Source organism: Haliaeetus albicilla, chromosome 10 (assembly GCF_947461875.1).
Source record: "Haliaeetus albicilla chromosome 10, bHalAlb1.1, whole genome shotgun sequence".
NCBI lineage: Eukaryota > Metazoa > Chordata > Aves > Accipitriformes > Accipitridae > Haliaeetus > Haliaeetus albicilla.
Window position 1 is genome coordinate 29,767,182 of NC_091492.1, and position 18,033 is coordinate 29,785,214.

Consider the following 18,033-nt stretch of genomic DNA (forward strand, 5'->3'; position numbering starts at 1 on the left):
CAAGCCAGAATTGCTGCTGTCAGGCAGGACCTGAGGTCAGACTTATCTGAAACAGTGAGCGTAATCAATCTTGACTAGCCAGCCGTCGACCTGCTCTCCATACCCGCAGCCCAGGCACCAGGAAGGACAAAGACATTCCCTTCCTTCGAGAGGACACTCAACCGCTCTACAAATACTAAACCTTAAGTGCACAAAATAAAATGAGATCAAGCAGTTTGAAAAAGCCTCCACTTACATATTATTTCTCTCTCCTGTTTCTTACACAGCACTTTATATCCCTTTAGCTATCATTCATAGTTGTAAATATACAAGGAACTTTCATGGATCTATAAAATTAAAGATTGCGGCCAGAAAAAACAACCATAAACTAAGCTCAGGCATAGGACTATTAAATAAAAAGACTAGAAGGAATCACAGCATCTTCCAGCCTGATTTCCAGCACAAGAGAGACTAGGGAGTTCCTCCCCCTCCTGTTTCACATCCAATGACACAAATAAGGAAACTGAGAAAAGCACCAGCATAAGAATCCAAAGAGCTGTCCTCTGTTAGGAGCAAACATGCATGTAGTCAAGAAAAAAGTGAGTCGTCAAGATGATGCACACTAAAAATGTAACAGCCCCTCCAATACCTGGAGGCATTTGTTGGGAGAGCTGGGTTTTTTTTCAAATCAAACGTTTTGATCTATGAATTGTTATGCTGAATCTTACTCCATGGGGGAAACGGGAAGCAATCAGCATATTAAGAAGCCTTTGAAGGTATCTTTCCCAACTATTACAAAAGAAAAAAGGGAAGAAAATACACACACATTTGAGCCTCAGGCTCCAGCTCAAGGCAAAGGAAGACTTGCATGTGAAGTCTTAAAAAACACAACCAGGTGCAATACACAGGGACATGAAACAAGAACTGCTACCCTGAAAATGGAACCTGATTTGCACCAGCTCTGCCAAGAGAGACGCGCTGGAAAAATGTTTTCTTTGGAAACAGCAAATAGGTTGATTGAAGGACACCTTCATTTTACCTGACCCATTCAGCTCGTCTCCTTACAGGATCAGAAGAGCAGTACAATGTATACATTTTGCTGTGTAACAGGAGGCATGTTTCAGAATTCACCTAACCTAAACACTAACTGCATTGGAGTTTGTACTAAAGAAAAGTCAGCCAAAGTTTCAAGGTTTTATGGAAATAACAAACTTGTCCTTGAGTAATATCCGATCATCTAGGCTTGTATACACACTGAGAGTGCTGCGAGAATAAATTCTATTCATACTTACCTACACAGGGCAAGCAAAAACGCAACACAGCAGCCTGGGAGAAAGCAGGAGGTGCTGTAAGTGTCCCCACATCCCTACCGCTTTCAATCTTTGTCAAAGTTCTCAGATTGGACTGGTCCCCCTCCTTCCCCAACCCTGAAACAGCTTATAAAACCATTGCTATACACAGAGATGGATGCAAACTGCTAGACACGTTCATAAACAACAACAAAAAAATCTTACTCTGCAGGATAATCACCTTAAAACCAAGCTGCTCTACATAGCCTCTGTCCTCATTTGAATTCGGCTTGTATGTGAATCTGCAGAGGCCTCAACCACAGGGCTTTGCCTCCTTCCCAGCATTTCAGTAGATTATCTCTATGCTTTGCCATCACCTTGAGATTAAGCTTGGTTTACTACAAATTCAGCTGATCTTTGCTCTGTGTGCAACCAGCACTGCTCATGTCATCTGTGTTACAACATACAGCATTTATTTCCTAAAAACCTGCAGGATGTCTCAGTTGCGTTTTTACCACTCAGCCCCAAAACCAGGATCAAGGGGAGACCTAATGCTTAGCGGAACCTTTCCTTGAATTAAAAACCCTTCATATGTTAGTGAAGCCACTAAGGCTGCCTAGTTCCTGGGAATCAATAACAGCAATGACATGCCTAATGGAACACTCCCAACAGCTTTAAGAAAGAAAAAGCAGTATTAGTGGACCTACAATTAGACTGATACGTAATACTTAGGGGCACATGTACGCTCTTCTGCTCCTGCCTAGAGAACAGGTAGGACATACATTTTTGGAAGTGTCTAGCTCCAAGTGCTACAGAGAGTCAGAAATTGTGACAGCTTTTGAAGTATGGTAGCAGCAGCTGGCAGAAAGGAGCCTGGGGTACAATACAGCTCCTTTTCAAAACACCAGTCCCTCTTTTGAGTCACTGCATGGTGCTGGCATAAAAGGATCTCAGGAAACAGCACAGCTCCAAAGACAAATGGTGCAAGAGATGAAAGATCTGGAAGGAAGGAGCAGCAGGAGCGAGAGCAGCAGCTGAGTGTGATGTGCACAGAGAAAGAACAGGATTGCCCTTCCTTTCCCCTAGTTAAAACTGATTGATAATACACTAATAGCAGAAAGATGCAGGCCAATCCCCACTCCATCCCAATTTTGAGCATGTTCCACACCATGTCCAAAATTCAGGAAAAAAAGTGATGAAGGTCAATTATCTGGAGGTAGAACAGGAAAGGGAAAGCAGGAGGCAGCAGGGACACCTGACCATCGCAGGAGCGCAAGGGCAAGACTCCCAGGACAAAAGCCATGGAGGGCTAACCGGAGAGACAGTACCTGGACAGCACAGAGAACCTCCCACGGGGCAGCCAGCTGGCAGCAGATGGTAGGAATGCAAAGATAAAAGCTCATATACATCATACTTAAGAGTTTTGCTCCACTGGCTCTCAGGAAGGACAGCTGCTCTCTTCAACAGCATCTCATCCCGCAGGGGGCTCAGCAGTACAATTCAGAAACACTATGAACTAGACTTGAAGATTAGTGCCCATACAACACCATCTTTTCTGACTGCAAGCTGGAAAAGAGTAACTGACAAACCATCTTAAGAAAATTATTTTTATTTCTTTTTTTTTTAATTTCTTTTTTTCCCTTTTTTTGAAGTTCTGAGGTTTACAGATATGCTTTTATTTCCAATAATATAGCTTCGCAGCAATAAAAATCACAATGCAGCTAGCAGAGCAGCTGAACTAAGACCCATAAATACCAGCACAGAAAACAATGGACAACCACCAATATTTCTATACATGAACTATTCTTTTAATGTCACATTTTGACAATTGTAAATGGTCTACAGAATGTATGTGGGCAAAAGGCAATAAGTGAGTCTTTTGAAACACTAGATGTATAATAAACAGCGCATTATCAACATTTACATGATTCACATCAAATTGATGACATCCTAAATGTATTCCTTTTAAAGGATAGAAATTTTTCAATAAAATATTACATTTCATTTAATACTCTGGTACAATACTTCATACATTGCAGGAAAAAAATAAATGCAAGGTCTACTCCACCTAATAAGAGGATCCTTTTTCATTAGTCTTTAGTACTGTAATAAAAAAAAAAAAATCACAATAATGTCATAAATAAACAGGCTTGAAATTATTAATTACGTTTCACTATTTAAAAGGGAGAAATTAAAAATTAATTTGAAATAATGAAGTTATGGGTAGAAAATCAAAACCTGACAACACATCCTAGTACCAGCTGTGATTTTTCTCATCCCTACAACAAAAAAAGGAAACAGGTTTTATAATTTCGTTAGCCGTATCCTAGTTAATCATGTTTCAAACACATACCTTAAGAGGAAAAAGTAAAGTTTGGTCAGGATTAATAGAACCAATCAGTCCTAACAACAGTTAGCTGAAATTAAAGTGTATGCTATAAAACATTCAGTAAATGAAGTCTGCAGCAAATTCATGCTGGCATAAATTATTGTGCCTTAGGAGTTGGGTTAAAGTTTCCCTTGTGGTATAAAGTCTTCTACAACAGAACACTTCAGAACTACATCCCTTTTCCATTCCATTGATACAGCAAAAGCTTGTAAACCAATGCTTTAAATTTATTCTCTAAAAACTTACTAGAAATACATGAAACCCACATTCACTTATCTCCCCTGAACCAAAGGACATTTCTCCTTCTTGCTTCATCTGTCATAAACCCCAGCCATTGTTTAAAATAATTTAAAAAATGCTTTAAGAATCATCCCTCTCTTGCCGGTGCATGAAAGGCAGACAGATTTTATTTTGCAAGGTCTCGCCTTTGGTATTCAGCAGGGCCTAGCACTTCTGTTAAGAGAGGAGTATTTATTCACAATCTTTCAGATTCTGTTCCCCCCTCATTGACATTCCACCACCATATGCTCCCCAGGATTAATACACATTCTGCAGTAAGAATTCCCTGTTTCCGGGGGGGGGGGAGAAATCCTACAGCGGCATGTTCTAAACAGCTAAAATGAGGTCGTAAGAGGCAACTTCATGTTGGCCACGTAACTGATTGCTGCTTATACAGGTCAATCTTTTAAGACACATCACGTTAACTGAGTTCATAACAGAGTTCAGATTCATTCAGGATCCTTCTCTCCTTTCTCTTGACTTTTCCCCTGACTTTTCAGTTTGGTGCAGAATAGCTCCAAACCTGAACACGTATTCCACCTTGCTATAACATATGAAGTGTAGAATTTGTCTAACTTTGCACAAAGTTTTAGACAAATATTTAATTGCCATCAATTGCTCTATACAAATACCAACACTTATAACTGATCCCTGTTCAGCAGGATGAAGCTGTAAATAGGGACAGGAGAGGAAGCAGGCGATGCAGAATAGGTATTTTGCTACCAAACAAATAGATCTCTCTCTCATCATGACTAGAAATTTTAGGTCTAGAAAGGGCACTAGTATTTATGACTAGAGTGTAAGGCTATGACATTAAAACATGTATTATGGTATGCTGGTGACAGGAGTTCCCAAAAAAACCCAAAGCCTCAAAAGACAAAAAGGACAATAGGCAAAGTAACAAAAGTCTGCTTAACATTAAAGAAGCACCTTCATTCAGTACAAAGTGTTCAAATATTTGATTTTGCAAAGCACTCTCAGGAAAAGGTAATGTAATCTCCCACTTAACCTTTCACAAAGCTGCATTAATTACATTCCAGGCTTTAGCATAATTTCACTAGTAAGGCCAATAACACAATTCCATTGGCCCTGCACCCTTGCATACAGCAATTTAATGCAGCGTTCACCATCTGCACCTGCTGTATGAAAATGGCAATAATTCCTTAACACCACTTAAGTCACAGAACTTCCCCAGAAACACGGGGAAAAACATTGCTAAGACACCACCGGTACCCACTCCTAGGGACCAATTCTGCCATTAATGCACACAAGCAGCTGCTAACGGCTTCAAGAGGAGCATCTGGTCCAGATAATTGGACAGAGTAAACAAAGTGAAAAACCCCAATTAACTGGCAGCTGAACAGCAGTTCTTCGTTCTAGAGTCTCTAGAAGAGGACTTTGTCTTATTCACAACAATCAGAAGTGGTTTCAGGTGGATGTAAATTTTTTAATCAAATAGGGACAGCAAATTCAATGCAGCTCTGAAAGGCACTTCAGGTAGAATGGTAATAAACTCCTGCCTGATGAAACGAACCAGAACAAGCCTGCTGGCCTTGCTGCCCATGCCACCCTTTTTCAACTAAGGCAATTTTAGTGGATAGCTAGCTTCCATGCACTGCTTTCCCCACACAACTTTAATTTAGCTACTTACACTAGCATAAGGCCTTACTAAAAAACGAGAAGGCTCAACAGCTTACACCTCCCCAACAGAAGGGGAAGAGGGTTACCTTATACTAAGGTAACAGCCTGCACAGTGGGTTACTTGTTTCACTGCTTTTAATATGCTGTCAAGGTGTCATCATGCAACTTTTTAAAATACCTTAACTCTACAAGTTCAATCTCTTGCTTAATAGACAAACACAGACAAATTAACACAGACAAGTGTCCTCACAAACAGCTAGGCAGTGTCCTCACAAACAGCTAGGCCACTGTGCCCATGAGAGATACAGTAAATTTCTAATTTGGGTAGAGATCATGTAAAAGAAATCTTGTCTGAAGTAAAGGCTACCTTGCATAATCACTCAAAAATAGCCTATCCAGCCACTCAGCTAAGTCGTAATCAAAGCCATCAGTTATCACAAAAAGCACCTTCATATCAATAACTGCTCACTCCTATGAAACTCAGTCTGAGTTTGAAATGTATCAGGACTAATTTTATCATGTAGCTGATTCTATTCATGCTGGTGATCCACTGTTTTCAAACAATCAAGTATTGTTCCCATCAGTATTTTACATTAGTGTAACGGATTTATCCACATCATTGCTCTCCCACCACCCCCCGCCCCCCACCCCGCCAAAATCCCACAACTGCTCAAATAAGGAAAAAACCCCAACTAATAGGCATACTGTGAAACAAAAATACTATTTAAAAAACAAATGGATGACAGTCCAACAGTTTGCGAGATTCAAAACTGACTCTACAAAGTAGTTGTCTACACTGTAGAAAGGATTTCCTTTTATTTGGAAAATGAGCAATTGTAAATCAGGTATTGGAGAGAAGAGAGATAAACAATCTTTAGATGGTCTTAAGTTTTGCCTACTGTTGAAGGATTAAAACCGTAAATAAAAAGGTACCAAGCCCTCAGGGTTCACCATTCATGTGAAGCTTCTTCCATCTCTTTCTTGACCTTCTTAAAAACCATATTCAGTTCTGGGAAAGGAAGGGAGAAGAAAATAAAAAGTTATTTAGGAAAAAAAAAAAGCAGTTATTTCTTACTCTGACATTATACAGAAGTGCTCAGTTTTGATTCAAGAAAGCCTTAAAGTCAACCAAAAGTCTCAAACCTTGCTTAGAAACTTTGGTTTATAAACTTATAAAGCATGGTACTTTGGAAGTAGAAGATGAGATTGTGTATAAACTTGGAGAGGTCCCTAGACTAAATGGATGACACATACTTACAGTTACCAAACAGAAAGGGAAAAGAGGATTTCTGAAGTCTTTAAAAACACAGGGGGAAAGATGACAAAAGGCTTTAAATTAGAATCCAAAAGAAGTTAATGACTAAAGACACATTAAATTCAAAGGTATTCCTTTGCTGTATTCACAGCCCATTAACTGAAGTATCAGATAAACTTATCAGCTAATAACCTATATATATATATTCAGTTGCCTGACTGCAAGAACAAAATTATAACAGGTATTTAAAATATAACAAAGAGAAACTACAGATTTCTCTCCCAGCAAAAGCAAGGGTTTAATTTTTACTAGTAAGACAACAATACTACATGAACTGCTCACACCACGCAGGCACAGCGGTAGCTTTGCTCATCACATCTTTTATGAGGCTGAGCATGAGATTAAGTGTTCTTTGAATCTCTTTAGATGCACAGAAAGCCTTATCATCAACCAGGAGCAACTTTTAAAAGATGTGGAAAGTTCAGGCTGTAATTGCTACTCATCTTTTGCTAGCATGCAGGATTTCAGTCTCCTGAATAATAAGACTTCCAACTTCGGTCACTGGTGAGTCAGGACACGAGAACAAAGCCCTAACTACCAAGCTAATATTCCACATTGTTTTGAAAGGGTAGACGTACATGCAATTCAATCAAAATTAGCTTCTGGAATTTAAACACCCTAAGGTGGATAGATTACACACATTTTGGGCATTACAAAGTCCTTCCTATAGTTCTTCTCATAGTTTGGTTTTGTGTGCATTTTCTCCAAACACCACAACTCCAGGCTGGATACACACACTCGCTCCTGAACATACACACCTGCCTCTGCGTGGAAGTCTCTGTACATCTTCTCATCTGAAACTTTTCTGCTGTTGCATCAGCCCCACATTTTCATATACTCTAGCACTATCTTCTCTCATTCTGAAATGAAACAAGGATTTACAGTCCAAAGCATCTAGTTGGAGAAAAACATATTTGTACATGCAATGCAATTCAGAGACAATTTATTTTGCTTAATTTATTTTAAGAGCAAAGCACAGGGCAACAGTCTAGGGCAGATTCTGTGGTAACTCATTCTCATTCGAGGTCCCTGAAAATTAGTCAGTACAGTTCAGAAAACTTACACCTTAACAATAGAAGTGAACTTACTCTGGACATGTTGGGGTTGGGGTACAGGGTGGAAGAGGGCTCTGATCCCCACTTGTCTGGTCCGATAAAGAATATTTAATGTTTGTGTATTCGTGACCTTTTCTCTTACTCTTCTGTGAAGCAAAACACAACAAAAAGCCAGGTTTTTGATTACTAATAGAAAACAATCATTGAAGTAGTGCAGAAATTACATGTGTAACTAACCATGTCTGTTTTTAGAAGAAAGGTGTGTCTACAAGGAGAAGAAAGCTCAGTTCTGTAGATAACACACACAACATGGATAAGACCTAAAGGCTGGCTTTAGCCATTGGTTACAAGACCTGAAAAGGCTCACTTTTCAATATTCCTCTCTCCACCACCATCTCCAGCAGAATATACCAACCTCAGGAACCAGCATTCATACGCAATCTTCATCTTACTTGGCAGAAGAAACCATGCTTCATTCTTTAATAGACAGTACCAGCCAGTGGGCTTCCCACTGACCTTATTTCCAGCTTGGAGATGTGGCCAAATGAGTAACAACGTTGTTTGCAAGATCTCTAATAAAATAACATCTTAGCCCATTAGGTTTGATATAAAAAGAACCCAAGCTGTTATTTGTATTCTGCAGCATATGTTACAAGCTGCAGCCAATTGTGCTGGCATTCATCTAAAGATACTGAAGGCTCCAGCAAGCAAAGCTACACTAGGAAAAGTAAGGGGATATGGCTTTCTTCCTTTCAAGGCAAACATTCACAACGCATGCATACACCGAAAACTACACAGAAATTAAAGACTCACTTTAAAGTTTTACAGGGTACTGGATTGCGGGGGTGGGGGGGTGTTTGTTGGTTTTGTGTTGCCGTTTGTTTTTTTGTGTTCTTTGGTTTGTTTTGGTTTTTTTAAATGCTTGAACGAGTACTAAATAACTGACCTGAATCAATCTCACAGCAGAGGTTGTCAGAGCTTCTGGGGAGTTCTGGCTGCTGAGTTTCCATTAAGAACACTCTGTATAGCAATATAGGTTGAAGTTTTTCCAAGATGGCCTTCTGAGACTTACTCAAAACTTGCTCAACTTGTTCTGTTATTTTACTGAACTTCTCCCCTCTCGGCCTCCTACTTACTCCTGACAAATCACTTTCAAATAGACTACCAGTCCAGATCAATTACCTGGAAGGTTAATGCTAAAAAATAAGATTTAAACACAACGCAAAAGTTCAAACTCTGCTGCATTCTAGTGTTATGGCTACAAACCCCTCACCTGCCAATAATATTCTGAAGCCCAAAATCCAGGGCTTGATTTCCACCTTCCCACTGCCCCCAACTGCACGATGAATGGCAGTTCATGTTACAGATGTACTGTACTTTAAAAGCAATTTAAAAAGAATCAGTCAGTTCTATTACTTAAGCTGACAAACAGATAAAACAAGCCAATAAAAAGTAAATATCTGGCTTCTCTTCCTTCCACTTAATTCACTGTAATTATCCTTTCTAATTCAGAATAAAAGAAATGTGGTAAGAATGACTTGTTTCCTAGATGTAGGAGAACATACACATTTCCACAGAAAAGAAAAAAAAAAAAAAAAAAAACAACAAAAACCCACCCAAATTCACTTTGCTTTTGTTTTACACTTGTAAGAAGAGAGGCAATATTTAACACAACACCTAACTCTATGAAATCTTGAGGCTCTCAGCATTGCAATGCAAAAGCGAATGCTAGCAGAGCAGGGCAATTTCTTCCTGAATACAAACAAAAAGCAGGCTTATCTATGTGAATGGATGCAGCTATTCACATATCCACTTCTTCAGTCCAGCTGGTTTTAAGTCCTGCACGACAACAGGTTAGCTAGTGTGACTACCTAATTTCTTATCAGAGCTGGCTTGGGTTCATCCAGATTGAAAAGCAGACAGGGAGCACAACCTCATATTGTTTCCTATAAAGGTGCCCTAATTGACTGCACCAGGTTTTTTTCCAGCTTTCACTGTTTGCAACTGTAATTAAAGCAAGCATAGAAAAGAAGGTTCCAGAAGTTAAAGTTCCTCAAAACACAGCATTTCATTCCCAAACTATCTTACTGGGGTGATATTCAAGCATTCTGCATAGTATTCTACTACTTAGCCTTTTTTTTTTTTCTGCTCTATCAAAACATGCTTTGGAGCATTCCCAATTCACCATGTTTTTTTCAGGACATTAGTTCCTACAGTCACCACAAAGCTTTGCTTTTGTCTGACAAGTTCTATATAGTTTTATTCCTATAGCTGCCATTAGCCTTAGTTACAGGTCAAGACCTCCTGAAGTAAAGCAATGTTCTATTTCCAGTTTCTTAAACTTTTATACCTGTGCCTTCTGAGCTAGTAATGGAATAGAGGATGAGACACAACTAACTGAGCCTCATCACTATAGGAGAAATACACTGCTCCACTCAATATCAAAATACTATTCAAAACCCATCAAAACAATCAAGAGAGAGTTACAGATCTACTTTGTAAATGGCAGCAGCAGAAAGAGACTGTATTCAAAAAGCTAAGGATACAAGGCTTGTATAATTACACACACATTCGAGATATGAAGCAGCTCTAAGGCGAAGTGAGACAACAAAGCCAGGGAAAAAAGTACACCTGCGGGATTTCTTGTTCTTCACTTTGTGTCTAATCACCATCAGATCACACAACAGCTGTCCTGGGGAGAGGAATAAAGTCTCTATCCTCTCTGCTGAACGGTGCATCTACATCATGTAGGCAAATATAAAATAAGCTCTGCCACACTCCAAAGCAGCCAGAAGCCACACAAGAGTGCCAAGCCCAAGCTGGCACACTCCATCTCTAAACAGGGATTACATCTTACACCTGGCACTGCGCTAACCCTGCCGCTCCCCACATCTGCCTGATCAGTTGTGTGGGTTTATCTCCTTCTCAGCAGCAAACCAGCTGCACAAGGAAATATATTGAAATTCTGAAACAAAAAGATAAAAATCCCAGATGACCAAAGGTTAGGGCAGAGAATGAAAGCAACAGTGTGTAGATTGTCAGTTCTTTATTACAAAATGAGGTAACTTCTGTAAAAGACTGTAGAGTTTGAATGCAATGAAGTACTTAAACAGGAAGAGTGAGGTGAAGGTCTTGTGGTTGTCACCACATATTCCAAACCTTTTCTCATCTTACTACACCAAATCACTCCTCTAACTGCTTTTTGTTGGACACTGTACTGCAAGATCACCACACTCATTCTTTCTTCTTTCAGTCCAATATACTTACCTCTTACTAATAAACTTTAAGACTCCAAAATCGGTATTAGAGTGACTAGCATTTGAATTTGATTATCCTACTTTAGAAATACAGTTAACAGGTTTGAAATCTCTTTAAAACTCAACAGAACACAAGGTTCTGTATTAATTAACAGCCTTACCTCTTATTCTTCTTGCACAGAAAACTAGATAATATTAAGAGAATTTGAGATCTGGGGTGCAGGGACTGGGGGACTGGGAGGACAGGATCCCCTACATGCAAGCATTTTCATGGAAGGTAAACCAGCACTAGTTGCAGTCATATGGAGAAGCCTCTCATATTGCTGATTTTCTTTCTCTGTCAGTGGCCAAACACACTGGTTTTATTTTACAATTTTCTAATTCCACCTAATACTTTAAGTAATTCTTAAGCATAACGAATTGAAATATAGGCTAATTTCTCTGAACAGGGTTAACAGGTTACTGTCCCAGGCTTCTCACAATGCATTGGTTATACAGCCAGCAGTCATGCCTCCGAAAGTCACAGGCGGCAACTCTGCTCCCTGCTCAAATGATAACACGTTCCTATGTAACATTTTATACTTAGGACAAATATACCTGCTCCTCTTCAATTCTGCGCTGTAGCGTTTCAATGTAGTGCTGTACTGCCATGTAAATAAATCTGTACTGTGCTTCTGTCTGAACCATTCCTGACCGTTGTGACCTCACCATCTGAATGGTCTTTGGAACATCAATATCACAGTCCACACCTAGGAAGAATCATCATAATGTTAAGAACAGTAAAACAAACTTTATCTTTGGAGGAGAGATGGGTCTCATCTTCCAGCAGAACACAGTGTAGTTGAATGATCTCGCAATAAGCAAGATTGCTAACATTTAACACAGAGCATTTGCCCTTGACTTCTAATATACAGATCTGTAGAACTGTAACATAACATGGAAAGCTGTCCTGAGGGACAAAACTGCATCACTTCACACTGGTCCGAGACAACTTTAAATGCAACCTAGCTCAACATACATGCCGAGTTACTGTTTACAGCAGTTTATACATAGATACTACACCATTCTCAAAAAACAAGTTGCTCAAATTCAGCATGCCTGAGTATACTGACCACCACACACTCATGAATGATTTTAAAAGAAAAACAGAAAAATAAATAATACAAATAATAATAAGAAAAACATAATCAGACTCCTGACTAATCCTCAGCTGAAAGTTTTCATTATGCTGAACTGGAGCAGGGCTTCAGCACTTTGAATTCCAGCTAAATCAAGAGGAATGAGCAAGTCCCTTCTATGCCAAACACACATGCCTAGTTTGTAGCATCACTAGAATCCTCTATTCTATCAACACTCCTGTTGTTTTAGTGTGATGTAGCTATCAATGTCCCACAGGAAACTAAAAGTGAGAGGGAAACCTACCTTTTTCTCTGATTATGTCAATAAGAATATCAATCACAATGAAAGTTCCTGTTCGCCCAATCCCAGCACTGTAAAAAGGGGGGAAAAAAAGTTAGTTGTTTCACTCTTTCTGAACAGACACCAAAACACCAGTCCAAGTAAGAGTCTAACATTAAGAGACATTAGACTTCCAAATTATAGCCAGAGTCAAACCAAACCAAAAAGTCAAAAATAACTAGACACCTAATCAACTTAGCATGGAAGAGACAGAAGTCAAAACAGCACTTTTGTGCCTCAGCATTTATTAACGTCCTTGAATCAGAAAAAAACTACAAGCTCAGATCTAACATTTCCTTGCCTTATAAGTAGTATCTCATTTATAAACCAAGACTGAGGAGAGAGCACTCACAGGAGGTGGGATGGGATACTAGAATTTCCATCATCCTGCACCTGAAATGTATCTAGCCAAAACTGGTACCACCTTCTCATACAACATCAGAAATTCTTATTCATAGACATGTACACTCTGAAAGACAGCCTGCTTCAAAGCTAACCATTTGACACCTATCTAGAATATATCATTTTGCAAAACAGAAAGCACAAACACCTTGACAGATCAAAGTATGAGTAGCTCTCAGGGAAATCTGTCTTCTTTTAAAGTTTTCATCTCCCGCCGCCAAAAAAAAAAAAAAAAAAAAAAGTATCAAACATCCAACAGAACTCCAAAGGCATAGCAGGAGAGGCATAGCGTATCACCATACCTGCAGTGGACCACAACTGGTCCCGCATCAGAAATGCTCTCCTGCTTATGGTGCACCTCCTCTAGAAAGTCTAGTACACCACCAGGGTCACTTGGGACTCCATGATCAGGCCAAGTTCTGAAGTGATATTGCCAGACTGTTCTCTCTGTGTTCCCCTGGAAGGAAGATGCCAACACGTGAAAACAAAATCCTTCAGATCAAAATCCAGCTAAAAGCATTTATGTGGCAAAGTTGAGTCAGATCAGAAGGTGGCATATCCAACCTGCTGCTCAGTATCCACAGCACCACAACTCTCTTAAAGGAGGGAACTAGCCAGAGTTCTTCCTGGCCTGACAAGTCAATCACACCATCTGCTTCCTCAGCTCCCTCTTTCTCATGCAGTTGTTTCCAACAACATTTCCATCCTCACCTTTAGAAGGCACGGCAAAGTTCTGTCTGAGGGTGACCAACAGCGAGGGACCTTCGCCTGTCATACTCATCATTCATACTTAGTGGCACTTACCTTATGCACTTATTCCCACTCAGCTCCATCTCACGGACATACCAATGTGACACATCCTGCTTATTTGCTTCTTACACAATTCATTTTGCATCCTGATCCAAATTGTTCCTTAACAAGGAAGTGCTACTTCCACACTAGTTAACTGTTTCCTTCCTCATCTTTTGTATTCCTTCCCTTAAGTGTTCTTTCTACGTACTGGACCCATACACAACCGTTTTCTTCTAGTGCAACCATCTCCATGAAAGAGAGCAAATGCCTAGCTAGATCTAAGTGTGATTACTTAAAAGCGCCACCTCTCTTTCCAGATTTCCCCAAAGCTTTGCAGCTGCGCATCTTCTGCCAAAAATTGCTTAGGTGTAAGAATCTTCAATTATCCCAGGGACAAAGAGAAAGATGTATAGAACTAAACCTGGAGCTTCAAAGAAAGAGACAGGTCTCAATTTATTAATCTCTTAGTGCTTTTATTGATTCCAAAGAAACAGCCTATTTCTGCAAACTTTTTTTTGTGATGTGCAACCCAAATTAAAAGGACAGAGTTACTAACATACTTACTTGCCCAACTTTAGAAAGCTTAAGTTCTCTTAGTGTGTAATCGTGTGCTGCACTCTCCTTGACATTCCTAACACGCATAACACCATACTCCTTTAGGGAATATTCATCAGGCCAGTACTTGACACACTTACTCTGCAAGATTTAAAAAAAAAACAAAAACAAAAACAAAAAACAACAACAAAACACCAACAACAACAAAAAAAGGAGTAATTAGTAAGAAGAAACGCTGGTTCATGAACTGAAGAAAGGCTGGTTCATAAACTGGTTACCAAACACATTTCTGAAGCCTTCATTTCTGAATACATAGGGGACAATTATTAGCATCAACTGGACATCTAGCTAACAAGGTAAAGAACATTTTAGGGGGAAGTTTCGCTTCCCCATAACAAACACTGGATGATTTCAGTCAAACAGGTACAGGCAATCCCTCCTTTCAGCAGCTTTCATGATCATCTTAGTATCTGCTTTGCCTCAATAGTTTCAAAACCCAGAGATTAAAATACTGTTACTTGTATCTCCACCCAACTAAAGGTTTCAAAATACTGAGAATTTCCAGTAGAATGCTGCAGCCTTACAGGCTATTCTACAATCAAAACCCAACAGGCTGCAAAATAAATACAAGTCAGAGGTATAAGCTGTTTTTCGCAGAAATTAAACCTGGATGCTTGCATTTTCATGACTTAGAGCAGAAAGGGCTAACATAGCTCTCTAATTCAATCACCAAAGCAACAAAGAATTGTTCCCTGTGGCAGGGGACTGAAGCCTCATGTGTTGGTAGCTTCCAAAATGTAGAGCTTTTGGCGTGCTACTTCTCTCTCAAGATTATCTTTGGCCAGGGATATATTCCATCCACTGAAGAACGGATTCATCTATTACTACTTTTGATTTGCTTCCTGTGACAGTTCAGGAAAGAGCAACTCCTGTTAGCCTGTGAATGCAATACAAGTCCACACAGTATCAAATGAGAAATTACAGTGGGTATATAGATGCAGCTTCCAGCAAATAGCAAATGCAGACCAAACACCAAGTACTACAGAGAAATATTTCCTATTTGCAGTTACTACTGCATATTTATGAGAAAAAATGGCAACAAGAAAGTTCCTTCTGCCAACACAAGATACAGTAAGAGATGATCGAACACATGCTTTCCAGCCTACTTAGGCAACAAGATGCTTTTTTGTTACTTTTGCCCTTCTTTCCCTGCCATCTCCGAAAGAGTACAAGCTGAAGAAAAGATGTTGATCCTAGCCTATGCCAAAATAACTTGCAGTTTCAATACAGAACTCTGAACACAAGAGCAGTTGGTATAGCAAGTCTGAAGAGTAACATGCAACGTTAAAATAAGCTTTAGTCTGATAGAGGGGATGCATGTGTTATTGGCTCGATGGACTGCCTCCAAAACACCACTATTTTAATTTATAAGTATTTGCTGCTTCTACAGCGCATTCTAAAGCATATTCAGATGCAGATCATAGTTCCTCACTTCCTTAGGCAATGTGCTCTTGAAGTCATCTCTGATGCAGAGGTTTCTCTCCTTTCTGCAGATCTGAAAGCATCTTGGCCTGAGATATATGTCATGGTTTAACCCCAGCCAGCAACTAAGCACCATGCAGCCGCTCACTCACTCCCCCCGCCCCCAGCCAGTGGGATGGGGGAGAAAATCGGGAAGAGAAGTAAAACTCGTGGGTTGAGATAAGAACAGTTTAATAGAACAGAAAAGAAGAAACTATTAATGATAACGATAACACTAATAAAATGACAACAGTAATGATAAAAGGATTGGAATGTACAAATGATGCGCAGTGCAATTGCTCACCACTCAATGCCCAGTTAGTCCCCCAACGGCAACCCCCCTGCCCCCACTCCCCCCAGTTCCTATACTAGATGTGACGTCCCATGGTATGGAATACCCTGTTGGCCACTTTGGGTCAGCTGCCCAGGCTCTGTCCTGTGCCAACTTCTTGTGCCCCTCCAGCTTTCTCACTGGCTGGGCTTGAGAAGCTGAAAAATCCTTGACTTTAGACTAAACACTACCGAGCAACAACTGAAAACATCAGTGTTATCAACATTCTTCACATACTGAACTCAAAACATAGCACTGTACCAGCTACTAGGAAGACAATTAACTCTATCCCAGCTGAAACCAGGACAATAAAAAAACTTTTATTTTATATCAGGACTTTTATTTGCAATTCTTGAATAAGTGAAATAGGCATCAAGGAAAAAAAAAAGAATAAAGAAAAAAATCAGTGCATGCAGCAGTGATTAAGTAATCGGACATTAAAATGTTTTATACAGCTAGAGCACAGAAAACAGGCTTAGCAAAATTTGGAAAGAATCATGGAAGAATTGCAGAGGAGCACAGGCCATTCAGTAGGTTACAAAAAAAAAAAAAAAAAAAAAAAAAAAAAAAAAAAAAATTATTCAAGTCAACTCTTCCAAAACAACCCATAATTTATTTGTCCTCTTCCAAGAAAATGACCTAAGAGGAAGGTCACTGGAAAGGGGCAGCTTCTCCCTCCCTCAGTGCATTCTCAGGAAGAAAACACAAATCATGCCCCTTTATAAGGCTAATGGATGGGCAGAAGTTTACAAAGCCTAAAAAAATCTGCAAGACAGAGTCTAATGGTTTCTACAAACATCACCAATGGCAGCTTTGATACCTAGATTAGTAAGAGAAGCCCATAAAATCTACTGCTATTTGTCTTCAGTACATATACACAAAGCCTCTTTTTTTGTCGCAGTGGTAAGGAACCCCTGCAATTATCAGTCATCCATAGAAAAACACTAGCTATACTTTCAATTCAATTTTTTTTCAAAAGTGACGCTCATCTAACAAGATAACAGTTCTCCATTCAGAAACAGATCATTGGATTATTGAAAAAGTGGACAATGGTATGTGGAAAAAGCAGAGAAACAAGAGAGAGCGCACACACGAAACTGAACAGCAGCAACACATTCCAAAGATAAAGCTACACTATACACAGGAAGCGGTATGTGACCGTTGCCAGAATATCAGTATTCTACTATTTCCTATTCTTTCCTGCCATATGTCATTAGAACCCAGAAACAAAGTAATAGCCTCAGATTCGCCAGAAGACAGTAAGACAAGATCTCTGTACTTAAAAGGTAAGATGGAGGTTCTTGGGATACGCCCTTGCAGGAAAATTTCCTCTTTCAGAGCATTAAATACTGCCAGAGCAGTTCACAAGGTTTTTGCAGATTAGCAAGGCTGAACAGGCAGCTGTGTTCATGCAGAACGGGGCAGTCAAAGGTAAAGAACCTGACTTTTATTCCTAAAGTGCTAAAACACACCTGGCTGGGGGATTCCTAACGAGGTACAGTTTCAGCCGTAATCACTAGCTCAGCACGTAATAAGAATGTTATCAAATTCAAGCATAGAAAGTAAAGTCAGAAGAGAGAATAGCATTCTAGTAGTCTAGTATCATCTACATTCATTCTTATAATAATAAAGTCCCACAATTCTGCTTTTCTACTAAAGTCTACACAAGCTTGGTAAGCTAAAATAAATGGCAATACTTTTGTTACAGGAACAGAGGGTTTACCCCTTCAAGAACACAGAATGCCTGTCTGGCTTCATCTCACATTCCAG

At 39.6% G+C, this 18,033-nt stretch overlaps 1 protein-coding gene across 1 annotated transcript in view; it reads right to left on the reverse strand.

The window, feature by feature from the left end:
* Positions 1–3,054: 3,054 nt before the first annotated feature.
* PTPN11 (protein tyrosine phosphatase non-receptor type 11) overlaps positions 3,055–18,033 on the reverse strand; it is a 31,095-nt gene continuing 16,116 nt past the window's right edge. Inside the window, exons 10-16 of the mRNA XM_069794618.1 lie at positions 14,421–14,552; positions 13,367–13,521; positions 12,627–12,694; positions 11,802–11,953; positions 7,981–8,093; positions 7,651–7,752; positions 3,055–6,586 (exon numbers count right to left, since the gene is read on the reverse strand). Of these exons, the coding sequence (XP_069650719.1) occupies positions 7,683–7,752; positions 7,981–8,093; positions 11,802–11,953; positions 12,627–12,694; positions 13,367–13,521; positions 14,421–14,552 (690 nt within the window). The 3' untranslated portion in view covers positions 3,055–6,586; positions 7,651–7,682. The remainder of the gene's footprint in view (positions 6,587–7,650; positions 7,753–7,980; positions 8,094–11,801; positions 11,954–12,626; positions 12,695–13,366; positions 13,522–14,420; positions 14,553–18,033) is intronic.